Source organism: Peromyscus maniculatus, chromosome 8 (assembly GCF_049852395.1).
Source record: "Peromyscus maniculatus bairdii isolate BWxNUB_F1_BW_parent chromosome 8, HU_Pman_BW_mat_3.1, whole genome shotgun sequence".
NCBI lineage: Eukaryota > Metazoa > Chordata > Mammalia > Rodentia > Cricetidae > Peromyscus > Peromyscus maniculatus.
In genome coordinates this window covers 49,497,839-49,524,055 of record NC_134859.1, presented here as the reverse complement: position 1 = coordinate 49,524,055, position 26,217 = coordinate 49,497,839, and the positions used below count along the sequence as shown (strand labels likewise).

Sequence of the window (26,217 nt, the reverse complement as noted above, 5' to 3'; positions counted from 1 at the left end):
TGCACCAACACATCACACATGACATAGACATACACACACTGCCACATACCATGATGTATGTGTAAGCCACATACCGTGATGCTGAGGCATAATTGGGTGGCAGTCTATTTGCTCTACCTGAGTTTATCCCCAGCACACACATTAAGAAAACCATACATATCATGTGCCACCTACATACAAAGACCACCAACCTACTTGGGTACAGTGGGACCTTGCTCGGACGCTGCTTTCTTTCCTCCACCATATCATCACAGAACTTGACCTGTTCTTCCCTAATGAGATGACAGCCACAGTTTGTGGGGGCCAGCTCTTGGCTGTCGGTGAAAATGCTAGCCAATAGCAAGTGTTTGTGGTGGGTCAGGAGTTGCAGCATCATGGGAAGAGCCACCGGGCAACCTGGCTTCTGTACTTTTGGAAGTGATCAATGTTGAATACACAGCTGCTGTCACCCATTCTGTAGCTCAGTCAAACCTAGGAAGCGTCCTGAACCTGTGAGTGCTGCAGGGGCACGTGACCCAGGTGAGCGCCCTTGTGGAAGGCGACACCTGTTCTCAGAGTGGGCATTGGCCAGCAGCAGCTCATGGGGCTGCTCCTTCAGTACTCTAACCACTCCCAGGCAGGGATACAGGGTAGCCCATTCTGCAAGACACGGGATAAACAGTGATGTCACTCAAGAAAGCAGAAAAGAGCATGACTAAGTGGTAGGTGGGTATCAGCGGGCAAGGAGGGACAGTGCCTTGTAGCTTGTGAGGCATAGAAGGTCACTTTCCGTAGCCTAGGCTAAATGTCTGTGACCTTTTGACTCAAGTAATACCCTGCCCAACGTCTCTGTTGGTTTGGTGTTCTTTGGGCAGCAGACCATTGTGTGTCCTGTATGTATAGGTCTCTGACAGTACAGAAGTAGTAGTATCTGTAGTCGGTGTGGCCTCTGGGACTGTGACATGGGCAGTGTTTTTGTTACGTGTTTCATCCTGTTTGTTCCTCTCTCCGAATCCTGTCATTATGTTCTTGCAGCTGTGTGACATGAGTGACGCAGTGTTGGATACGTGTGAGGGGGATTTTCAGGGTAAGCTGGCCCCAGCTCACCTCGCTTTACGCCTCCTAGCCAGCCCAGCCAGCCAGCCAGCCGCCTGGCTGCCACCCATCCCACCGGCCCTCCTCTCACTGCATGTGGCTCAGACCCACCAACAGCATGCCTACTTCACTTCCTGGCTTCCCCCAGCCTCAGGGAGGCCCCTTTGGCTAAGGAGCCTGTGGCTTTCTGAGCACACTGGCCTGTTTTTCCTCTCTTCTCATTAGGAGCTGGGAGAGACATCCAGCAGAGGGACCCAGCCCTTTCTGTCCACCCAAGTCACCCTCTTAGCAGATCCCCTTGCCTCAAGTTAACAGTTCACACAGAGAACAGGCCTGCTCTTAGATCCTCTCAAGTTTTTGTGGCCACTGAGGTTCCCTGACTCCTTTGCTGAGGGACATGTCCCCAAGAACACTCAGCGGGTGCAGTGCGGCACAGGGCCCCAGGCTTGAACCAGCTGATCTAACTGCCACTGTCAGCACGAAGGCAAAGCCTGGACGGTCCATAGGGAGCACTTCTGTGCTAACAGCAGCCGCCAGATCCTCCGTCCGACCCTGGACAAGGTTTGAGGGGCATTTTATCATCCCCTTTCATCAAGAATAAGTATTCAAACCCAAAAATCAGGCAAGAGCAGGAATGAAGTCCAGAGGAATGAGAGGATTTTTGTCCTGCTGACTAACAGCGAGGTAGCTGGTACTCACAGGTCTGAGGGAAAACAGTCAAAGCTTCCCTAAGGGGGCTTCCCTAAGCCCTGCCCTCTTGCTGAGTGACCTTGCTTGCTCAGACTCCTTTGAGGGCACCACCAAGGTAAGGTTGAGATAGTCCTGTGCTAGCTAGGCACTGTCTGAACTTTCATGTTCACGCTCCTCAATGCCCATGCTCCGATCTGACAGTCCTGCTGTGAGACAGGTCTATGAGTCTGCATCCAGAGAGCCTGTGCAGGGTCCTGAAAGACCCCACCCCTGCTGCCAGGAGCCTGCCTCATGTGCAGGAGAGAGTCAGCCTTTAGCATCCCGTGGGATCTGTCACACGTTGCAGGGGGACACTTAGTGCTGGCTGGGCCAAGCTTCAGACCCCAGATCTGCTCCACCAGTGTGCAACCAGACAGGCAACAATGGGCAGAGTAGGGGTGGCCCAGTGCTTGTGTGTCTGTAAAATGTCTTTGAGGACAGTGTCCAAGTGTAATGCCTGTATGGTACTTATTCTCAACGTGTTTTATTTAAAAAACCAACAAAACCAAAGCACACCTTCTGAGTGGCCCAGGCTGAGCCCCTGACAGGTTCGTGGACTGTCAGCTGGAATGCTGTTGCCAGCTCAGTACAAGTCCAAAACTAGGTGGGCAGGGGGAATGCTAGAACTTAGAGGGAAGAGTCTCAGTGGGTGAGGTACCAGGACCACTCCCAGTGTGGTGTCCAAGGGGCTGAGTACCCAGCTGACAGCCCCATGAGCTTGTTTTATCTTTGCTGACTCCCAGATGTCCAGACACTGAGCCTTGTAACTTCTGGTACATTCGTCCTCCCTGCCCTTGCCAGAATGACCTTCTAGTGCTCCTTGAGAAAGTGAGTCAGAACGGGGTGGGGGTGGGGTGGATCCAGCATCCTAAGAAGATTCTGAGCTGCTGACACACAGCAGTTTCGAAGTGAGGATAGTGACTGTCTCTACAGACTGATTTCCCAGATGGTACTGAGGCCTGCCTGGGAGCACCCTGCTTATCAGGGACCTGGGTGCAGAGGCTGAAAGATTGGAACAGAGCCTTGTCCTCTAGGCAGGTTCCCAGGTGGAAGCAGATCAGACCCAGCTACACCCCGATTCTGCAGTGCCCAACTTCTAATGAGCTAGCCTGAGCAGAGCCAGGCCGCCCTGCTTCCTATGCTATTTGCAATTGGTCCCCTGTCACACCCTCCTCTCTCTGCAGATCTTGTCCACTTTGATGTCCCCTCCATCCACATAGAGCTGGGGTCAACGCTCCGCCTGAGCCCCCTGGAACACGCACGGCGGCACTCAGTGACTGACAAGAGGGACTCGGAAGAGGAGTCTGAGAGTACAGCTCTTTGATGTGGCCCACCCCGACACATGTACATACATTCATGGGCCCCCAGACACCACCCAGAGCAGCGCCCCTCGCCTGCCAAGGATTTCCCATCAGCCCTTTGCTGTCATGTCCAACACCAGGGTGGAGATGGGCAGAGGAAAAGAGCTCTCCCATCCATGTGGCGAGTGTTGGTGGTGCAGATTATGTTTGTTCGTTTGGGGTGAGGATTCCAGCCTTTTGTTTGACCTTTGCCTTTTGACTTTGTGCCTATTTTGATCCATCTTTGGCCTCTATGGCAAGCAGCATCCACCTCTCCATTCAAGGGCTTGCCAGGATAGCCTTTGCAGGATGAGGGTGCAAGAGAGGGTCCAGTTACTGCCTTGACTGGGACATCAGGTCCTCCAGCATTACCATAAGGGCCAGAGGGGAAGCAGGGCAGGTGGAGAGACTCCCATAGGGCAAGAGAAGCCCTGAGCACTGTCTGTCCTCTGCCTGCTGCCAGGGTCCTGGCCAACCAGAAAGACCTTTCAGGCTACCCTTAATCACAGCTCCAAATTAAAAAGCTTAACACATCTACTTCTGACAGCTTTATTTCCCCCACATTGATAAGGCTCCCTTTACTCCATACTGGCATTTCTGAATTGAGGATTTGAACACAGACCCTCTGTGGGTCTCCATGTTCTCCACACACGTTAGGTATCGGAGAGCGACTTTCCCATCCAGGCACCCAGCTTAGTAGGTATGTGGGGCCTGGCACTCCTCTTCTGGGGGGTGCAGCTGACTAGCAATAATTCTGTTCCCCAGAGCAGGGAGAGGGGGTGATACTGGCCACCCGGCCCACGCTGTGGACTGCTTTGCACACCAGCAGACCCTGCTCATCCTTCTCACCATGCCCCATCCAGCCCTTGGGCAGGGGGCACAGGGAGCCTGTTCACACTTCGGGATTGAGGAAATAAAACAGATCTGGGCCATGCATGCAAAGTCCAAGTTTAAAGTTTGATCCTTTGGAAATAGATATACCTATACATGATATATTTGTATATACGAAATCTATATTTGTTTAATTTGAGCCATTCAATCGAAACCAATGTACAGGTGTACAATGAAAACTTCTAAAGGCTTAGTTATTTTTCCCAGCAGTGTAAACTCACCCTTCTCTGAGAGTGGGATCTGCAGACTTTTGACGTTACAGCTTTGCTCACTTCCTGGCAAGGGCGGTCCAATCCCCAATTTGTAACGGAGCCTGGGGGTTGAAGGTTATCTTTAAATACATGTACAAATTGTTGTCAAGAGTAATGTTATTAAAATAGATTTATTATCCCTGAGCTTGGCACATGGTCTTGTTTCAGTAAAGGCGTCTGGGCAGTTACAGCATCCTGTGCTGCCTCAGGAGGAAGTCCGAAGATGGCCACCAGGGAAGGCCAAGTGCTTGCTGTCTCACCCCCGAGTGTCTAAAGTGCTTTCCGCATTCTCCTGGGTAGGGAGAATACAGAAACGTTAGAGTCGACCTGGAACATCCTTCCAAGTTTCAGTCACTAACCTCTTTTCAGATCCAACAGGGCATCTAGGCCAAGGTGACGTTTCTTCATACTTTAACAGTGATTTTTGTTCTCATCATGGAGCAAGAGAGCAGGCTCCACAGATCCTTGTGAACACTGGAGCATGCAGGGCACACTAGGTACCCCAGCCATAGAAGACCCCCACACTGAAGCAGTACCACGATGAAGCCAAAGAACTCAGGATTCCAAACTGGAGCTTTATTGAGTCTGAGTCCTTGGAAATACTATTCTTGGAGCCTGGGACACATAACCAATTTCACCTGTATCATGGCTTGACTCTGGCATGCAGAGGGCACCCCTGTGCTAGAGAGTGAGGGCAGACACCTCATTTCCATGACTTCTTTCAAGACTGGCTTGCTGTCTTCCACTGCGCGGCCTCCTGTCCTGCCACTGTGTTCTCCGGGCACGGGAGGCACCCCTCAGCCATGGCCATAGAGGACTGTGCACGCTGATCCAGGCTGCCTGCTGGCTAGACCATGTGCACTGGCTCCCGCCAGGATGACAGAAGATGTGGCTTCCACACAGGGCCGAGGAACACAGCTTTTAGTCCAGGATGGCTAGGGCCTTCACTGGGTTCTGACCTTCTTGCTCTGTGGGCTGTGTGGCTCCTCCGTGAGGGCCTGCTTCTGCTGGGCTTCTGCATCCTCCGGGATGTCGGCCTGCTGGGCCAGGAGGGCCGCTCGCACCAGACGAAGCTCCCGCTTCTCCCTACGCTCTTCCATCTCTTCAATGTCGTCCGCAAATAAGGCCTTCAGTGGCGGAATCAGCTTGGGGACTGTCGGGAAGTCTCCAAAGCAGACCTGGAAGGACAGACAGGCATGGGCACTGAGAGGGACAAGGGAGCCGGGGGAAGACCATCTCGCCCACCCTGCGTACCCTCAGGCCAAGAGTGCTATTCAGCTGGGAACAAGTACTAGAAGAAAGGGCAGTTCCCACTCCTGGGTCAGAGTAAGAGACCAAAGGGAAAGAAAGCACGTGGTCTAGACTTTTCCATCAAGCTCCGAACATGCAGAGCTGGCTCATGTCCACTCCTTCATTTGGTGAGGTGAAAGGGGCAGGCCCGCTCTGCTTCTCTGGGAGACAAGCCCCTGCCCCACAGGTTGGTGCCAAGGCTGCAGTGGGAATGGCCCAGGCCTGGGAGAGGTTCTGGAATCTCCAGGGACCCCGAGGGCAGGAAAACCCATCAGGAGCAGACCCTGTCTTCAGTCTGATTTTGGTTACACCTGACTAGTGACAGAGAAAGCTGCTTTCTTTGGTGGCCCTAGTCTATAAAAGGAGAAGTGAATGAGCGTCACTCTCCTACCTGGCCCTGCCCCTCAGAGCCCTCAGGGTCCACAAGGCATACAGACCTTCATGTGGTCAAAGGCGATGCCAACTTTCTCATTGAAGTCAGGGCTGAAGAGGGGGATCTTGGCGTAACGCTGGCTGAAGTGGTTCAGCATGATGAAGTCGGCATTCATCCGCATCCCCACATGAATAGCTTGGGAGGTGGTGCTGTAGCAAAGAAGAAAGCCAGGGATGCTGAGCCTTGGAGCAGGAGTCCACAAGCCCATCTGTCCCTGCTGAGGGCACCAAGGAGTGCTGGAAGGAGTCTTCAGAAGGCTGTTTAGCCAGCAGAGATGCTCCTGAGAGCCAGAGCCTGCCCACACGTCCTGAGGAAGGCCTTGCAGTGGGTGCTGGCTGTCAGTTTGTCAGAATAACACCTGAGAAGACCCCCGGGCACCTAGGAAGGTTAGTCTTAAAACACCCTGTATTCAGTCATGACACCACCTTCCCTTGAAGTGACAATTTATTCCAGTTGGCTTATTCTCTTCAAACCCCATGGCTCACCATAGAACCCTGCCTGGGGTATATGCAAGAATAGAGGCAGGGTGCCCAAAGAGCTAACGTGGGTTCAGGAAGTTCCATAAGCCTAGAAGAAAGCCAGTCAGTCCCACCTGGCTGTGGGCACCACCTCTCTGGGGATGAGCAGAAGGCTGCTTCGCTTTCCCTTGACAAAAGAGGGTGATGAGGACTAAATGGCATTGCTACCTGTGTGTCTTTTCCACGGCTTCCTCTTCCAAGCCATCCTCCAGAGTGGCTTCGTGTATCAGGAGGTTGGCATCTTTCCCTGAACAGAAAGGTGGGCATCAAGGAGGAGTTTGGATGAGTAGCACATACCCCTGGCATCCACAGATGTGTTCTGACCAAATACTCAGCACCCTTGGTCCCATGACTTGTCTGCTCCTCAGGACAACAGCCAAGGCACCAACTGGATGAGAACCAGTCTGTCTGTTGGCATCAGCTACACACCCATCTGCGCGCACCTTGCACATGCCACATCCCATGCATCTCTCAAAGAATCTGGGTGAGGTCTGCTCCCCTCACTTACCCATCTGGACCAGAGCCTCACAGGGCATGGTGTCCCCCGAGTAGACCACTTTCCAGCCAGACGAGTGGACCAACGCACAGCCAAAAGCATGTCTGCAGTGCCGGACCAGGCACGTCTGAAACTGAGAGAGCAGAGGTGGAGAGCTCAGGCCCCAGTCCCCACCCTGCCCATCCTCTGTGGGGCTTGTACGAGGGCCACTTACTTCTTCCAAGTCACATGTTTCCAACAGCAAGCTGATCAGCCTTTCAACTGGGGGACTGGAGACCTCTGCCCCCTTCTGAAGGCATTTGGCAGGAATCATACTATGAGAAGACAAAGATTTGAAAAACGATAATGAAAATGTTTTCTCAAAAAGCCATTTAACACCTGCAATCACACTTCTGCTCTTTGGATGCAGAACGTTCAGTGGTTTTGAGAATCATGACTTCTGTCACAGTAATGAAGAAAGGAAAACTGATCCAAGCCACACACCCAGCCTATGCAGTTCACAGCAAGAAACTTAATAGGTAGTGCAGGTCGTGGGCAGCACCTGGCAGCAGGGCGAGGCTGGGTCATCCCTGCCATGCACCACCTGGCTTAGACACCTCTGCTAGCAGTAGTTCAGGAACTTGACTCTGGGGTACAGAGCTGCAGCGAGAACTGGGATACTTGGAGAGCATGCTCCAAGGGCAGTCAGCTGGAGCACTGGAAGCGGGCAGTAGTGGAAGGCAACAGCCTGGAGTCTGGGGCACAGGACTGTGGGGGATATTTGTACAGACTATGGAAAGGTATTGCTGTGGTTGGTGTAATAAAAAGCTGATCGGCCAATAGCTAGGCAGGAGGTCTAGGCGGGACTTCAGGGCAGAGAGAGATCTCTAGGAAGAAGGAGGCAGAGTCGCCAGCCAGATGCAGAGGAAGCAGCATGGGCAGTACAGAGAGATGAGGTAACGAGCCACGTGACAGAACGTAGATTAAAATAAATGGGGTTAAGTTATAAGAGCTAGTGGGACAAGCCTAATCTAAGGCCGAGCTTTCATAATTAATGTAAGTCTCCATGTCATTATTTGGGAGCTGGCTGGTGGGACAGAGAGAGACTCGTTATATAGGGTGCTCACCTGATGTGGTGCAGGATCTCCTGGCACTGGTTGTGGTATTGTTGCAGCCAGGCCCTGAGCTGGGTAGGGGCCACTACCAGCAAAGGCTGGAAGGGTTTTCCCAGAGACTCCTGAAAGAAAATTCCAGTGCAGAGCCAATAAGGGGACTTCCCAGGAAAAATGGTTTGGACCCAGCGGTAGGTACAGCTGACAATGAAGCCGCCAACTACCAATGTCAGTGAGGTGCCTCACTTACCAGCGCGTGCTCTCTCTGCAGCAAAATATTCAGCAAGCCCTGGGGAGGAGAGCACATGGGATGAGCCAGGCCCGGCTGTCATCCACAGGTTAGAGACCTGCCCACAAGTGTTTCCTAGCTCACTGAGCCCATCCCCAGGCGGGGTGGCACATGCTAACCAATGACTGAAATGTTCCAGGCAGAAAAACAAGCCAAAGGTTTGGTATCAGAGGGAACGAAGCCCAAGCCCAGACTAAAGGAGCCAGCACCTCCCACACGCTGACCTCTGGGGTCCCATGCTCACCGTGTGATGGTCCGCATGCAGGTGGGACACAAACACAGCAGCGAGGTTGCACAGGACTCTGTCTATTTGCTGTCCGTAATGACGGCACAGCTGCCCAAAGGTGCCTTCTCCACAGTCCAGCAGCACAGACTTGTCAGGGCTACGGAAGACAGTCACCAACAGGAAAGGCTTAGTCTAGATTCTCCAGAATGGCATCGCTGAGGCAGAGACAGACCAGGCTGCGGTTGTCGACATCCCCACCCCCGCCTTCCACAACCACATCCCCCTGTCCTTTGTGGGCTCATAAGAAAGTCAACTAATTAAGCCACACAGGTCATTCTAGACCAGTCTATCTTCTCTATATGAAAGAAAGATCCAAAGAACCCTGAAGCCTTTAAGGCCCCATATCAACACAATGCTTGTGGCAAAAACAAAAAAAAGAAAAAGCAGACTTAGGCCTAGGAGTCAGCCCTCACAGCACCCCTGTGCCTCCCCTGAATGGACTACACTCTGCTCAGAGTACCAGAGACAGCACTAAATCATGGAAGATGGCTCCCAGTTCCCTGTCCAAGTAGCCCTGGTTTTCTTGTCCCATGTCCTCAAACAGTCTTGAGACCGGATGGGCTGCATGAACCTTCTCTGGGGAGGTGGCTGCTGGGCAGGTCTCAGGTCTGAGCTCAATGCACCAATGCAGAGGCTCCACTATCAGGTAGACAGACAGACGGAGGTACCCCTCCAGCTCCTTCCTCTCTCAAGGAAGCCACAAGATTGGAAGGGCTACACTTATCCAAAGACACCTCATTCTAAAGACAGTGACTTCTAGGGGAGAGTCTAAATGATTAAAAGCTGACCCTGTTCATATGAACAAGGGTGCCAGTCTGAATTTAGGGATCAGAAACCAGAAGTCTTCAAGAGAGGCCAGGCAACTCTAACCCACTTTCCTACATTTCTCATTCATGAAGAAAACATGCCTAGATTTGAAAACATTTGACCTCAGGTATGCCTGGGCACTGCAGCGCACACTGTCTGACCTCAGGTATATCTGGGCACTGCAGCGCACACTGTCTGACCTCAGGTGTGCCTGGGCACTGCAGTGCACACTATCTGACCTCAGGTGTGCCTGGGCACTGCAGTGCACACTGTCTGACCTCAGGTGTGCCTGGGCACTGCAGTGCACACTGTCTGATCTCAGGTGAACCAGTGCATTGCAGTGCACACTGTCTGGCCTCAGGTGCACCAGTACATTGCAGTGTAATATGTGACTTCAGGTGTACCTGGACACTGCAGTACACACTTGCAGCATTACTTGGTTGTTTGTTCATCACTAGCACTCATAATAATGAACTCTAAGAACTAACCCAGCACTTCACCAGATGCTTCCTTGACAAACATGTCTGCAGAGCAGAGTGCTCATGATCACCTCACAGTGACTCTGACATATATCTGCAGATAAATGAACCTAAGCAAACCCAGAAAACAAGCAGAACTCAATAATGCACTGAATATAAACAAATATGAAAGACCCCAAATTTGAAAAGCACCAGCAATAAGTTGGGGGAAATACAGGTACTGGTTTAGACACCAGCTCAAGGCCTGCACGTGCAGTTTAGACTGCAGAACTGAAGCAACCTCTCTCAATATGTCATTAGTCACCCGTCCTTCACAGGCTTACTGTGTAAGCTCACTGGGACACCCCGCAGCAATGTGTACAGCATAAAGAGGTTTCAGCTTTTTTCCCACAGCCATGAGGGGATGGATCTGCATGTTTCCCAGAAGTAAGTAAGTAGATACAGGATGCCCAACTCAGGAGGCAGATAAAGGAGGGCAGTCAGAGTTCAAGATAGCTGGGTCAACACAGAGAGTTCCAGGCCAGCCAGGGCCAAATAGCAAGACCTTATCTCAACAATACATTCTAAACAAAGTAAAACACAGCAAAGCCTACCACTTCTGCTCCAGGATGATCAGCCTGTGGAATGGAGAGGACTATTTAGCAGAAAGCTCTAGTGGATAGCAGCTTCTGAAGCAAACACAGTACCTTAAGTTGATGAGTGTGGAACTGACATTTCGGATCTTCATTGGGATGGCAGACCCTGTACCCAGGAAGACAACTTCAGGATACTGACTTCTTTTCTCTGTGGAAAATACAAATGAACTTGAGCCAGCATTCTGTCATGTGGTGGGCAAGCAATTTAGTTCAATCCAACTTTCTGGAGTGGTGCTGGGTAAATGTGTTTCTTTTTCAATATGAGGCCTGCAGGCTGTCAAGGAAGAAAAGCATCTAGATGATAGTAATTATTTAGGCCTTTTTTAAAAAACAAAACAAAAACAAACAAACAAACAAAAAAAAACCACTAAATGACATAGAAGGTTTCCTTAACTCCAAATCACCACTTCCTCCATGCAGGGGGGCACCTCCACCTTGCACCTAGACCGCATAATTCATGTGCATGTGTGCATGCGCACACGTGCGTGCGAGTGTACACCTCACATCTTCTGCACAGAAACACAGGGCTAGCCCTCAGCCTCACCTGGGTGGCCATGAACTAACACACCAGGGCAGCAACCTCATCAGAAAGGATAAAGCAACTCCCAGGATGCAGTTCTTCTCAGACACACATGGGAAGAAGGATGGCTGACCTAGCACTGACTTCAGAAAAGCAAGGGTGGAGAAAGGCCACCTGGCTAGATTAAAACCTTCTACTCCAGCATCCTCTTTATATCACTAACCGAAAACTAAGAAAACCCCGAAAGTGCAGAGGTCACAAAATTCTCCAATTGCTTTCCCTGATGGAGCAATAAAACTGGTTATGTGGCCAGCATCTTCCATGGTCCTTCTTAGCCAACCAGGAGATTACCGACACCAACCATGGCAAGGGACAATCAACAAGGTCTCACAGGTGTTCCCCAAACCATTTTCCTACAAGTGGACCCTCAAGAACGCCCAGACGCTGCCACTACACATGAAGTTTACTGGGGCACATGTACTAAGATCCTTAACACCTCCCTTAACCTTCGGTTGTAATACAGAGAACCCTGAATTAAATCATCAGATTGCAATGATGCTCTGCTCAAGACTGCAAGCTTCAGGCAGGCAATGCTTAGGAGAGAGGCTGCCCAGGGCTTTGGCTCACCTTCTGGGGCCGGGCTTTCCTGCATGCCCTTCTTATACTCCTGCACGCTCTCCTGGAAATTGGGGAGCTCCAAGGCTTCGGCTATGAATTCATCAGTATTGCAGGTGAGTGTGGTATCCCTGCAGAGGAAAATCACTTGGGTGACCCAAGGGGCCCTGCACATCCTCCCGGCAAATGCTGGCTTGGATCTTCAGAACACGAGCTCCTGGATGACGCTGGGGGAGGTTATGAGGAATGGCAGCCTTGCTGGAGAAGTACATCTCTGGAGGTGAGCTGTGGGAGTTTACAGCCTTGACCCTCTCCCAGTTCACTCTCTTTGCTGTGATTGTGGCTGGGGTTCTGATCTCTAAGCTTCTGCCACACTACACTTTCCACTTGCTGCCCACCCCGCTCCCACCCCCTGACCATGATGAACTCTTATCCCCCTGGGATCACAAGTCAAAATAAACTTTTTTCCAAGTTATCTTGGTCCTGGTGTTTTATCACAGCAACAGAAAAGAAATCAGTACAGGACGAGAACACTCCTACAGTAATGACCTAGGCATTTCTAGTCTCTGGAACCTTCCTCAACTAAATACGGCGAATGACTCCTGAACAACCCCGGCTCTCTGCCACCTCTCCAGCCTCAAGCCTGACAACCAGGCCTCCCTGGTGCTTGGGCAAGATGAATCTTTCTTTATGGTGGAGTTGTCTCTGCAGCACCACACCCCCTACCCAACCAAGGTTGTGAAATTACATGTCTCCGCATAGGAGCCAATGTCCTCTAGGAGGACCACCAGGCCCTAGCTGAGAAGCAGGGTTCCAGCGAGCGCCTCTCAAATTAAAGTGAGCAGGCACACAGCTAGCAACAGAGAACCTTGATCTGCAGAACCCAAACTGGTATCAGCTCTGGAGTGGAGCCAGAGAGCCTACACCCTCAGCAAGCCCCAGTGAACGCTGGCATTGCTGGTCTCCTCCATTCAGCACCAATACAGGGAGGGCTGCTTCCCTGGGCCAGCTGAGCAGGAAAGTCCCCCACAGCTTAGAAAGCAGCCCCAAGTCAACCTCTCTAGATCAACTCAGGGGGTGTGGGTCCTCGGAATGATGTTTTCACTGGCACATGGGCTGAGGAAGGTATGTAGCAATCAATGCCCGTGGCCCAAGGCATACCACCAGAGCAATGATTATTCAACCACGACAGCACACAGTGACGTTCTATACCATGATCTATTCTACCAATGTTGCAAGGAGTTCATTAAGACCCCATACTCATACCCCACCAAGAAGACAAGCCATCAGGTAGTCAGCAAACACTGCTCACTTGCCTGGGAGTGAGTATGCAGGGCCTTTCCAGGTGCCAGTGTATAGTCACTGTGCCTAGAGAAGTCACACACTGTGACCCCATTACCACATATTTAGAAATTACCTTCAGGAAGCAAGTTCCAATCAAAGACATATATATGCAAGATTTACAGTTGATTTAAAACAAGGGGGAAATGTCCAAGATGAGTAAAACATTGCTATCAGAAATGCCATTAAAGACCTTTTCACTGGGCCAGGTCCAGGCACAGATTTCCAATCACAGCCTTGGGAGGCCGAGGCCAGAAGATCTCTGAATTTGAGGCCAGTCTGGTCAACATAGCAAGTTTGGACAGCAAGAGCTACATAGTGAGACCTTGTCTCACTAAACATCCTGTCACTGGAGCTGGGCGCTACTGCTGCCGCACAGGTGACAGCTGAGGCAGAAACCAAAGGGCTGGAAATGCTTCCAGAACACCGCTACTAACCATTTTCAGAAAACCCTCCCACCCCCTGGCCTAGATGTCCCCATGGGTTCAGAACTGCACACACCTCTGCCACTCTCTCTTGGGGCGCAGCTGATACTTGAGGAGGCATTCGCCCCGAACTGTGGGCATGCTGAGGGCAGAGCCTTCCTCCTAGAAGAAAGAGACAAGAGCACACTTCCTGGTGAGAAGGCAGAGGTGAGGAATCCACTGGCCAGCACAGATGTGGGACATTAGCTACCTTACTATAGAAGCTGGTGAGCTGGGGGAAGATGTCAGGGTGGATGAGGTTGAGCTGGGTTTGAATCTTGTGGCTGCGAAGGTTGTGGACTGATGAGCAGTTCTCGTTCAGAATCAGGTGCTGGGTGTCAGGCCCGAACCTGAGAAGAGACAGCCCATTGTTAATAGTGCCTGTCAGGGAGTCACCGACCTCAGGGAAAGGACAGCAGACAAACAGATTAATGTGGATGGACATGTTCAGAGTTATGTTATTTGCCCCAAACAATGACTACACAGACAGACATAATCCTGCTGCTTCTGTATCAGAGCCCAGGCTTTTGTTCCTCCTGTGGCTCCCTTTGGAACATACAGGGAAGAACGGTGGGAAAACTCGGAAAGTCTAAGACCTTCATGTACGGACATGAAAACATGACCAAGTACAGGGTATGAAAATGGCCTAAGAGGACAACAGACAACTCGGGTTCTGACTCAGACTCACAAGGAACAAAAGACAGAGCTTAAGACCCAGGACTGCTCAGGGCAGGGAGGACAGGGAGATGGGTCGTGACGCGGATGGCAGGGCAGCTGAGGAGCCGCTCGAGGTCACCAAATACCCATGTGCAAGCCCTCTTCTCCTGGTGCTGTTCACTAGTGCAGGATTATTACATAATGGTGGACCTTCTCCTCACAGGCCTGTTCGAGAACAAGCCAGAGCAGTTGAAGTCACACATAGATGTGCAGTGATGTGCTGATGGAGCTATCCCTTTAGTCTGCCAGGCTCTCCTCTGCACTGACTGAGCGGGAGCCTTGGACAGGAGGGAAGTGGGGCACAGCGCCACCTAGTGACAATGATTCAACACAGCCCCTTCTTACAGAGGGACCCACTCAGAGTTCACAAGAATCCCAGAGACAATTCAGGCAGGCTCAGGTGAGAGCAGGCAGTGAGCAGAGCAGTATTTAGTGGAACATACACCCAAACACCACCCACAAGAATTGCCTTCTGTGGCCTGAACTGGTCTCCATACCTCTCCATCCACTGCTGGTACCGGCTGTCAGTGAGAACAGGTTCTGGGGCAATATGGACCACCAGGGCCACGGGGGCATCAACCTCGCCCTGGTACCTGGGCAGAAGGAAGAATGGGGTTTCCTTTAGAAAGAGAGACAACCTCAGGACATACATGAAAGGGAATCGATTGCACAGCCATGAATCGGAATTCTCAGTGCTGTCATGGGCATCACCTCTCGCTCAGGTATGGTCTACTAACCTGGTGACACCTCCTTTTAGTTCAGTGGCTGTTTTCACCACTACCATCACCCCTACACACACACACACACACACACACACACACACACACACACATACACACACACACACACAAACACAATCTCACATAGGCACAAAACTCTCAAGTTCCTCTGGCTTGCCATAGGCTCTGTTGCTCAAAATCTGATTAGGACAGTCCAGGGCACTGAACCCACAAAGAACTAAGTGGCCTAGTGGAGAACTCCGACCCTACTGTGGAAAAGCACAGGAGCCAAAAGGATCTGCTGTAAGTAGAATAAAACAGCATGTGAAAGACAAGGAAACATAGACAAGCCACTGAGGAAGGAAAAAGTTGAAAACAGACACCTTAAGGCTTCTACCATACTCAGCACTCAGGAGGCTAAGGCAGGACCACATGACCAGGGCCAGCTGAGCCTACCTACATGGTGCTATCTTGTCTCAAAAAGACCAAGGGCTGGAGATGAAGCTCAGGGGTAGGGCACCTGAAAGCACCAGAAAGACACGGTGGTGGAAGCTGCAGAACTGGCTGTTTTCCACTGGACAATAACACTTGGGCCAGAAAGACGTTTCCATGCTGAGACTGTCCCTAACACAATCTAGGTCACAGGGTCTTCAACACTCTGTCCTACCTCATTAGTCTCAGCACAGGTGAGGGAAGAAAATTCATATAGGAAGAAATAGGTCAAATGATTTATTTGCCTGCACATTCGTTCTGGAATTTATTCTAGATTTAGATGTCTCTTTCTTGCTTCTGTGTATTCTCCCCTCCCCTCCTCTTCTCTCCTCTCCTCTCTTCTCCCCTCCCCTTCCCTCCTCTTCTCCTCTCTCTCTCTCTCTCTCTCTCTCTCTCTCTCTCTCTCTCTCTCTCTCTCTCTCTCTCTCTCTCTCTCTCTGAGTTGTAGTTGATTGGTCTAGTCCTCAATGGCTTGTGGTTGTCAGCTGTTCTCAAGTTTCATTCCAAAGACCACTAACTACGAACACTGCCCAGCTCTTGACAATAGGATCAAGACACACCTTGAACCCGAAGTCCAGGCCTTCCCAGAGACACAGTATATCTCAAGGACAGGATCCGTCTTTGGAACATGGATGTCTGTGCTGGGCTAGGTGTGCTCAACAGTGATGGCTCTCACTTCTCCCACTCAAAGTCCCTCATCATTACCTTTTAAAGGTGTCATTCTCACAGATGGGCTGGATGAATCCTTCATCAGGACACTCTACCACGATAAATGCAGAACCAGGGTCTGGGGGCGTGCACAGCTCTTCAGGAGCGATCTAAAGCATTCAACAGGTCACTGATTGGAGCAGAGTGCTCCTCCAGAGTCTTAGCTCAGCCACAACCAAATGTCCTTCAAGGCAATGCTACCATTACACAACCCACATTTAATACAGAGCACAAGCCCGATCTGGGCAGTTGCCACCCACCTTTTCCTGCTCTGTTGGTTCACACTGCAGCAGATAGACACTAGTTTATGGAGACATTTCCTGAGTTCTGCTATGAGACTTGCTAGCAAGCCCATCCTTGCAGGCAGGCACTGCTCCGCACGTAGGCACAAAGGAAGGCCCTTACACACACAAAGGCCCACCAGGGGTGAGCAGACAAGATACAGGCATGCCTGGCAGAGCACTGCGGGGGACATCACCGGGCACATTGTGCAGCCAAGAGAGGGCAATCCCAAGCTGTCCCACACATCCTTCAAAATGGCTGTAAGCTCAAGGCAGGCAGTGGCTCTGCTCAGTGTTCCAGGCCCCACCAGCAGCTGCTAAATCCCAGAAACCAGGAGCCTCACCTCCCTTCCTCCGTAGGTGACACTCTTTCCATCCTTGACAGCAGCAATGATGGGGGCAATGGCGGCCGTCCCACTGAAAGAGGCAAGCACTCTGAGACACCTGTTTTTTAACATGGACCCACCATGAGTTCCCAAGGAGCTGACACTCACACAGGAAGGCCCAGCTCCTTCGCTTTAAGCACCAGGAAGTTTCCTTTCCTCAAGTGGAGCTGTGACAAAGGGAATGAAGACAGACTTTCAGACGCTGGTGAGGCAGCTAGCTGTCTTCACAGAGTACGTCTCCTTTTCCTGACTGCCTCACCCTTCAGGGACATTCAGTGAATGGGTTTACTTACAAAGGTTCTAGAGTTAAAGCCGGTGAACTACAACACAGTGCTCACTCCCACCATGGCCCTATGTGAACTTAATCAAGTGCCCCAGTTAACAACAGGCCTCAGGGGGACTGCAGGGTGCTTGGCTGCTTCATTCTTTAGTCTCTCATCAGGGTGTCTACGGGGCAGTGGCCAGTCAGACTGCTGCACACCACCACCCAGTGCAGTGACACTGGAAGATGCCAATAGAGTGGGTGGTGGCTTCCTTCCTCTCCAAATACTGGACAGTAGAGTGCTTCAGCTTTTACGGGACAGATGACCGCACAGGTGCCCAGAGCACAGGTGACCAGGAGCCACCTGCAGATGACCGCACAGGTGCCCAGAGAGCACAGGTGACCAGGAGCCACCTGCAGATGACCGCACAGGTGCCCAGAGCACGGTGACCCAGGAGCCACCTGCAGATGACCGCACAGGTGCCCAGAGCACAGGTGACCCAGGAGCCACCTGCAGATGACCGCACAGGTGCCCAGAGCACAGGTGACCCAGGAGCCACCTGCAGATGACCGCACAAGTGCCCAGAGCACAGGTGACCCAGGAGCCACCTGCAGATGACCACACAGGTGCCCAGAGCACAGGTGACCCGGGAGCCATCTGCAGATGAGGTCCCAGCACACACCACCTCCCAGCCACCAGCCACATGCCCACTCACTGCCCACTTTTGCCAAGACTTACCTTGCAGACAAAAGCTACCACCAAGGAAGGGTCCCTGCCACCCGATTTCCCGTTGACACCTGAGGAAAAGCACATTTAACCAGGTGAGCATGAAGGCTGCGTATGCTTGTCAAATTACTATCCCTTAATTCTCCTTCAGTACATTAAAAGGACATCACTGACCCCATCCTGAAGTGGAAGGACGACCCTGTCATTCACGACACACCTCTTTATCCTTCTTACATCAACAATGAGTGAACAGGAAATGTGCAACTCCAGCCAGACCTGGTGGGGCATGGCTGTAACCACAGCTACTTGGGAGGCTGAAGCAGGGTGATCAAAAACAGTTCAAAAGCGGCTCAGACAACTGTCTCAAAAGAAGGAAATAAAAACTAGTCCAGGGCCGGGTGATGGTGGTGCACGCCTTTAATTCCAGCACTTGAGAGGCAGAGCCAGGCGGATCTCTGTGAGTTCGAAGCCAGCCTGGTCTACAGAGCGAGATCTAGGACAGGCACCAAAGCTACACAGAGAAACCCTGTCTCAAAAAAAAAAAAAACCAAAAAAACCAAAAAAAAAAAACAAAAAAAAAAAACCCCAAACTAGTCCAGGGAGAGAACGCTTGCCTAATAGGCTCAAGGTTATGGGCTCACCTCCAGTACAGTGGGGGGAGAGGAAGGAAGAGAAAGCGAGGAAGGAAACACCAGCAGAAAACTCATAATGGCAAGTAAAACTTTTAATACATGTCCCATTTGGTGTAATATTTGGGGGCAGGACAAAATAAATTGTAATGTTTAATTTTTACTTATTTGTTTGTTTATGAGGGTAGGGCAGGTATAAGTGTGTGTGTGTGTGGGTGACACTGTGCTTAGGTGGAGGTCAGAAGACAACTTGCCAAAGTTAGTTCTCTCCTTCTACCATGTGGGCTTTGGGAATCAAACTCAGGTCTTCAGACTTGGCAGCAAGTGTCTACCCATTGAGCCATCCTGCCAGCTCTCATTGTAATGTTTTATAAACAAGTACAAACACATGAAAAATGAGACAAGAGCTAGAGGCCTGAAGGAAATATGTGGGCTTTGATCCTCTCTGCTTTCCATGTAAGAGAAGCTTGTCAAGGTCTGCCTTCTTAGTCACCAGAGAGATGCAGTGAGACCAGCAGAAGCTGACCCGCTGTACCCAACACCAAAGAGCAGACTCTGAGTACTCAACTCCTCAGACAGACAGAGCACGTCTTGGACAGCTGTCTTCTAAGAGAGGCTGACCCTCTCACTGACTTGCCTGTTGTGTAAGCATGGCAACCAGCCTCTGTATTGTTGTTTCATTAATGAAAAAAACAAAAGCCCCCCCACACCCAAGAGCTTGCCAGGCCCTGCTCCTCTATGAACACGTGTCTGGGGCTATCCAACTGCCAACTAACCTGACACTCAGGACCATCACCCTCCTTACAACCTTTCTTCACCTCTCTCCCTAGGCCAGGGCTTTACACGACAAAGAAAAGCATCTACTTGTGCAAACAACTGTTTTACAGTGAAGATCCCAACTAGAACATCAAGAGCAAAGATCTGTCATTTGCAACACTGGATAGAGGCACAGAAAGACGCACAAATAAACTCACCTACATGTTAAAAAAAAAAAACCCATCTCACCTCACCCACATGTAGAATCTTTAAAAAAAAAAACCCATCTCACGGAGAAAGAGGAGAAAGGAGGTTGCCAAAGGGCGGAGGAGGGAGTGGGGGGCAGAGTGGGGACAGAGAGGAAGCTGATAAAGGAGTGCAAAGTTTCAGGCCACACTACACTGGGACCAACCACAGAAAACAACGTACTGTTCATTTCAAAACTGCTCAGAGTTGGAAGGTGGCACGGTGGACAAAGCTTGTCCAGCGTGCATGAGGCACTGGGTGAGTGAGACATGGAGGGAGGGAGGGTCACTTCAATAATACATTTCTAATGTGCTTAGCATAGCACACAGCTTGGAGATGACAGGTCTGTTAACTAACTTGATTCTTTCTACAGAGATCAATACAACGCACCGTACCCCAAAACGTCCACAATTATGGTCCGTCAATTAGAGATGCCCTTCAAAAGGGCAGGTCCTTAAGAACCACAGGCCCTCCCCCACAGTTTACCTGCACCGCTGCCATCTGGAAGGTGCTGCCCGTTTTCAGCTGGTGCAGAGCCTGATGACGACTGTTCTGGACTGAGCCTGTTGGGAGACCCTTTGGGGCTCTGCAATGGCTGTTGCCTGCCACACCTCCGTTCACCTGGGCAGCAGAGGAAGCCATCACATGACACACCTCCCACCACTTCAGCCCAGGTGTTCCCATGCGAGAATTCCCTAATGTCAATCAAACCAGCACTCCTTTCCTTGCAGTAGTAAATAACCACCTACCAGCCCACTGGCCTCTTCCTGGCTCAAGGCCTTGCCCACAGAAGGGATTCAATAGCATTTGACTCAAAGTTCGAGGCTGTAGAATGGTTCGGTTATCCCTGCACAGGCCCCCGGGATACCCATCACCAAAAGGAGCAGAATTCTGCAGCTATTTAGATATCAAGATCAAGGGAATATGGTGATATTTTATTTGTACTGAAATGTGATTTTAATTTTATGTTAATAAATAAAGTTGCCATGGGGTCAGAGCTATTAGAGCCATAGCAAGAGCGTGATGGTTAGAAGAGCTAGGTAGATTTCTGTGTATTCAGGGATACAGCCAGTATTGGAGACATACGCCTTTAAGACCTGGAGGGCGAGTGATGAGGCAGTCATGTGGTTGGGTTTACAACCAATGAGAAGGCAGAACAGAAAGATTATTTAAACACAGACAAACAGGAAGTAGCTCTCTCGGGGAAGTTAGGAGCACTGCAGGAGGTAAGATTTTATCTCTGAGCTCTGACCTCTCGGCTTTCTCTTTTACATTGGCTCTGTGTTTCTTATTTTAATAAGACGATTGGTTACATCTACAAGGGGGCAAGGGGCTGCTGGTGTTAACAGAAACTGCCTTTGCTCCTCCAGGCCCGTCACTCAATCAGGGCCTGCTGGGCAGAACGGCACAGGTGTCAGCCATAGGAACACACATGACAGTAAACTACCCAGTGCTCTGGAGGGAAGAAAAGGGTGCTGGGAAGAAAGGATGAAGGGAGAGACTTCCAATGGGGTTGGGAGGGGTGGCAGTGGTAGTCAGGTAGGAGAAGACAGCTGCCCTTAAGTACTTGGGCCATTGCTCAAGAAACACACCCTTCCCTCCCATCTTTTACCACGGCCAGCATAAACCTCAGTTCCTCCCCCAGTTCTGCCTCTGTTGCTTCTCTGTCTGCTCTATAGCCCCTCGGCAACTGGCAAGACCATGCCAGTTCGCAATGTCAAGAGCATCTCCCTACCACCAGGTAAAAGCTGGCACAAGCTCTTCTGCCAGAGTGATGTGCAGAGCATCTCTGCTCTAGACTCAAAGCTACATCCTTCAGCCCTGGTACCCCCCACGCACTGTTGGAGCTTCTCAGCCCTCAGTGCCACTCTTTGAGGTTGCAGTTATTAAAAAGTCTCTAAGAAAGGCACTTAACTACAACAAACTAATGAATGAACTTGCCAGTCCTAGTGCAGTATCATTACGTTTGTCCAGAAGAGGCTAAGGTCCAATAGGCAGTATCCAACCTAAAAACTTCTAATCATGCTCAGAAAACAAACAGGCCTCTCAAACCAAGTCCTCACAGTCTCTCCTCACCCACATTTCCCTTGGGTGGGACCCACAGCCACCTCCTCCGGGGAAATCTGGCTCCCAGACTCACTGTGGATAGGGACCTGGTAAACAGTCATGGTCTCATCCTTGTACTCTGGTGCCGAGTGTGGCCGCACAGCTGCAGGAAAAACACAGGTCAAGAAATCAAATGCTGTAGTAAAGGCAGAAAAAGGGACCTCCAGGACCTCCAACCCCAGCCACTGATGGCTTAGAGTGTTACTGGGAATACAACAATACAACCAGGTTTTCTTTGGGGGGGGGGGGGGGAACAAAAAGGGAAGCTGTACTTTTATCAGCCAGTTATATGGAACACAGTCAAGGGAAGTCATGCTATGAGCACTGTACAAGATCCAGTAAGAAAAAATTAAACCAGCCAGGCGGTGGTGGCACACGCCTTTAATCCCAGCACTTGGGAAGCAGAGCCAGGTGGATCTCTGTGAGTTCAAGGCCAGCCTGGGCTACAGAGTGAGATCCAGGACAGGCACCAAAACTACACAAAGAAACTCTGTCTTGAAAAAAACCAAAAAAAAAAAAAAAAAAAAAAAAGAAAGAAAGAAAAAGTTAAACCAATATTGCACTCAAATGCAAGAGACCTGGGTTAACAAGATTACCAGCCAGGAACTCTATCATCTCAACCACAAGAACTGCTAAAAAAATTCTGAAAGAAAACTGTCAGTGCACGACAAAAGTGGGATATTGACAGCTAGAGAGGCTCGCTGGCTCCAGAATCCTGCTGCATCTGCATTCTGACCTCTTCCCATCAAGCGGTTATGGACCTCCTTGAAGCACAGCTGGAGTTGAGGCTCGAGTATAAAGATGGCCACAGACCCTACATACCACTTCCTCCTGCAAGGAATTCAATGCCCCAAGAACCATCTTGGACTGGGGAAGGAGCCTGGGGCCCGAGTGGAGGTTGTGAGACAAAGAAACGAATGTAGGCATGTAGCAGGTTACAGCACTCTTGCCTACTAGGCCAATATTCTCCAGGCATGAAAAGAGGAGTAAGAGGTGGCCAGCCAGTGGTGGCGCATGATTTAATCCCAGCACTTGGGAGGCAGAGGCAAGCAGATCTCTGTTAAGTCTGAGGATAGCCTTGTCTACAGAGCGAGTTCCAGGACAGGCTCCAAAGCTACACAGAGAAACCCTGTCTCAAATCAGGAGCAAGATGGGCTGGAGCTGGAAAGATGATTCAGCAATTAAGAGCACTAGCTGCCCTTCCTGAAGACCTGGGTTCAATTCTCAAAACCCACATGGCAGCTCACAACTGTCTGTTACAGTGAATCTGACACGGATATGTCACACCCTCAGACAGACAGACATGCAGGCATAACACCAATGCACATGAAATAACAACAAATAAATCATTTAAAGGAATTAGAGAAGGAACAAGAGAAAGAACAAAACCACATCGTGCTGAATAAAGCATGTGATTTTAAGGTTTGCTTTAAACCAGTTCTTGGTGGATGGTAATTGAAAATCAGGACTCATACAAGAAAAAATATGAGATAACAAGCCACAATCAACAACATACCTAGGTCTATTCCTTTCAATGGACCAGAAAATATTTTGATTGCTTCTAGATATTTTTCCTAAAAAATAAGCAAGCAAGAAGTTATGTTTTAAATATGGGACACAGTATTCAAATAAGTACAATATGGATTCACTTTATGTCAACACAAAACTTAGCAAGTACTTTTAAAAATTTTATCTATACAGATATTGTATATAGATGTCCATTATCATTAGAGGCTGCCATTTTAGCAACATTAAGAGACACGCAGTTCTTGCTCTCTCATTAGAGCAGAAATGGGGATGAACAAATGATAATACCAACAACAACTCAGTAGCAATTGGGTGCTCCGACAGAGGAATGAAAAACAAAGGCCCAGGGGTTGAAACCAGTGTGTCTGGAGGGACAAGTACAGCTCCAGAGGAGATGACTTTTGAAAGCAAGACAGTGGGTTAGTGCTGGCCCTCGTGGCTCCAGCTGCCCACACAGGCAGAAATGTAAACAGAGGCCTGGGCCTAGGGGGCTTGGAGGCCATGCTGTGGAGCATGCCACACAAGAGAGCCTAGGGTGGGAAGTGGTACACTGCATGTACTCTTGCTCTGGCTGCTGTGCAGAGGAGGGAATCCAGAGAAGTGGGAACGGACATGCAAGGCTCCTCCGGTACACAGACGGTGAAAGCTCAAGTAGATGGACAGAAATATATTGAGACATTTTGCTGGGGACAGAATTAGATGTCTGAAGTTTAGTAAGTAAGAACAAAAGCAGTGCCTTGGTACCGGGTATCTAAAGTGATGTGGTACCTATGCTCCACTTCACTCTTAACAACCTGATGGAACATCCTGGCCACTTTGTAAATTAAGAAGCTGGGGCTGAGAGGCAAAGCACCTCACCCAGGGCCACGCCGGTGGGTACATCTGCACTATGAAAGGAGATGTGCTTACTCCACTACCCGTTATCCCTGAGGGCAGAGGGTTACGTTAACACAAATGAAGATTCTTGTCATTAACACTTTTAAAAGGAGGTGGTTTTGATGGGCGACTCAGAAGAGACTCACCAGTTGTGGAGGTCCAGAAAGAACACACTTGGGGAGCCCAGTTTCTTTTAAAGTTAGAATCATTCCTAAAAAGAATGTAAAAAATAAAAAATTAGCTCTCTCAACATACAGGCACTGCCTGGAAGCGGGGGTGGTTGTGTGTCGTCCGTGTCCCCCCCCCCCCCCCCCCCCCCCGTCCGTCCGTGTGTGTGTGTGTGTGTGTGTGTGTGTGTGTGTGTGTGTGTGTGTCCTGTAAAAACCAGTTATTTACCCATGAGTCCCTACTCTGGCTTATTAGCACCTATGCAATACGTAAAGAGAAAATAATATTAGCAGAGGTGCTAGAGACAAGGAATCTTCCCCACATGGCTCTAGAATGGACACAGGTGACTGGAGGGAGGTAGGGAGGCAACTGGCATGAAACTGGGTGGCCATCATCTGAACCGTACAAGTGAAGGGATGCCCTGTACAGCACACCAGTAGTAGCAGCTTTGTAAATGGCAGGGCATGGAGCATTCCAGGACCTCACTCCTTCCTGTAGTCATACCACTAACCACTAGGCTTTCAAAATCTGGCTGCAACCCAATCTTGGCGTTCCCAGTTGCTGGCCGGGAATAATGAGGCGTCCGTATACGGCTGCTGGTGGTTCTCATGATAAATAGCTCTACTCTGATCACCACTGCCACTCTCTAGTTAAATGTGTGGCCCCGCACTGGAGGCCATCACCATGTCAAGACCTGCTTTCCTGACTCTAGCTTTCCACACTCGAGCTGATTAGGCTAGTATACAAGACTTCGAGCTCCCCTGGACCAAGAAAGTTGAGCAAAGGAGCTAGCTGCAAGCTATGTTAAACTCCCAGAGACTTCCTACCAGCCTCTGACTTCCAAAACATACTCACCACACAGTCCCCCAACATTTGACCAATGCATTCGAGTCAGAAATATGTTGTCCAAGCGAGAGACCTTCAGTCTAAGGGGAAAAAAAAAACATACATTTCAGCGAGATGAAACACGGCTGACCAAAGACCACTTCTGCTGAGAAGTCTCACCTGCCTCTCACCTCAGCTTTCAAGCCCATAAATCACCTCCACCCCAAAAGCCAGAGGTTGACTCACTTGTGTTCCTGCATAAGTCGCTGGACGCCTTCTCCGCAGTTAAAGAGGTACCTGTGGGAGGAGTGTAGAGTCAGAAAAGTCTATTCTGTAAAATGCTTTATTGTAGATACAACAACAACATAACTACAACCGAGATGACCGTGTTCTGTTATCGGCTGGTATGTTTTGAACCCTCTTTGGAGGAGTGGAGTTCAGCATAGGCTAGTGGGCAGAGACCCCTTTCCCTATCAACTTACCAGACCGGCCTAGCCTACACACTCACTGTGAGGCCCCTGCTTTGGGGATGTTGATGGTATGACACGCGAAAAGCCACCCCACGGCCCCAGCCCAGGCAATGGGAAGTACTGCACTGATGCCAGAAAACCATGCGGACTAAAGGAGGTAAGGGACCTGCAGGGCTGGACGAGAGCGAGGCCCCGAGCACGTGGCGGTGCAGCCAGACGGGCGGGGCTGTGGGTCCGCACTGACCTGTTGTACTCAGAGAACACGTAGAGAGCGGCGCCCGCGTCGCGGCCGCCCGCCGCCACCACCTGCAGGTACACGGTGTTCGGGCTCCCGGGACCCCAGGACGGGCCGCGCTTCTCCCGCGTGCGCAGGTGTCGCAGCGGGTCTTTGGGCGGCCGCGGCCGACGAGCCGAACCCTGCGACATGGTGCGCAGGCCGATGGGACGCAGCAGCGAACGCAGCGCCCACATGCACCCATCCACACCTGGCTGACAAGTCAGCCAGACCCCTCGCGCCGCCACCAGCACCGCCCCTGCGCCCCACATGGCGGGACCGGCCTATCAGCGCGCGGCTCCACAGGAGGCCCGCCCACGCAAGGAGCTTCATCCAATTGCAAGGAGTCTTGGAACTCGGAGCCCGTCAATCGAGGCGGACATAGAGTAAAGGGAAGCTAGAGAGTCGCCGGAGGCTCCGCCCCGCACCTTTTCCGGCTTTCCCAGAGTTGATCTTTTCCGGATACTGTCATTTGCCGGAGGCGGGACTTCTGGGAGTG

General features: G+C 50.7%; 2 protein-coding genes across 7 annotated transcripts in view; one reads left to right on the top strand and one right to left on the bottom strand.

Moving 5' to 3' along the window:
• Positions 1-4,429, top strand: part of Arhgap44 (Rho GTPase activating protein 44) — a 174,940-nt gene extending 170,511 nt beyond the window's left edge. For 3 of the 6 annotated variants that reach the window (XM_076542614.1, XM_015992387.3, XM_076542615.1), the window contains 2 exons: positions 1,015-1,066; positions 2,988-4,429. In XM_076542614.1, coding sequence (XP_076398729.1) covers positions 1,015-1,022 — 8 coding nt within the window. In that variant the 3' untranslated portion in view covers positions 1,023-1,066; positions 2,988-4,429. The remainder of the gene's footprint in view (positions 1-1,014; positions 1,067-2,987) is intronic. The other 3 variants (XM_015992386.3, XM_015992389.3, XM_006973524.4) reach the window with 1 other exon arrangement.
• On the bottom strand, positions 4,398-26,139 carry Elac2 (elaC ribonuclease Z 2). Its single transcript, XM_015992385.3, has 24 exons — positions 25,689-26,139; positions 25,221-25,271; positions 25,005-25,075; positions 24,128-24,192; positions 23,095-23,152; positions 21,613-21,681; positions 19,959-20,093; positions 17,854-17,912; positions 16,961-17,019; positions 16,811-16,883; positions 16,183-16,295; positions 14,764-14,859; positions 13,761-13,899; positions 13,587-13,672; positions 11,757-11,875; positions 10,661-10,757; positions 8,647-8,785; positions 8,364-8,402; positions 8,129-8,238; positions 7,237-7,336; positions 7,035-7,155; positions 6,695-6,773; positions 6,013-6,157; positions 4,398-5,463 (listed from the first exon to the last, which is right to left on the bottom strand). Exons 1-24 carry the CDS (start codon positions 25,988-25,990, stop codon positions 5,230-5,232), a joined length of 2,559 nt encoding a protein of 852 aa, XP_015847871.3. The 5' UTR covers positions 25,991-26,139; the 3' UTR covers positions 4,398-5,229.
• Between the last annotated feature and the right edge of the window lie 78 nt (positions 26,140-26,217).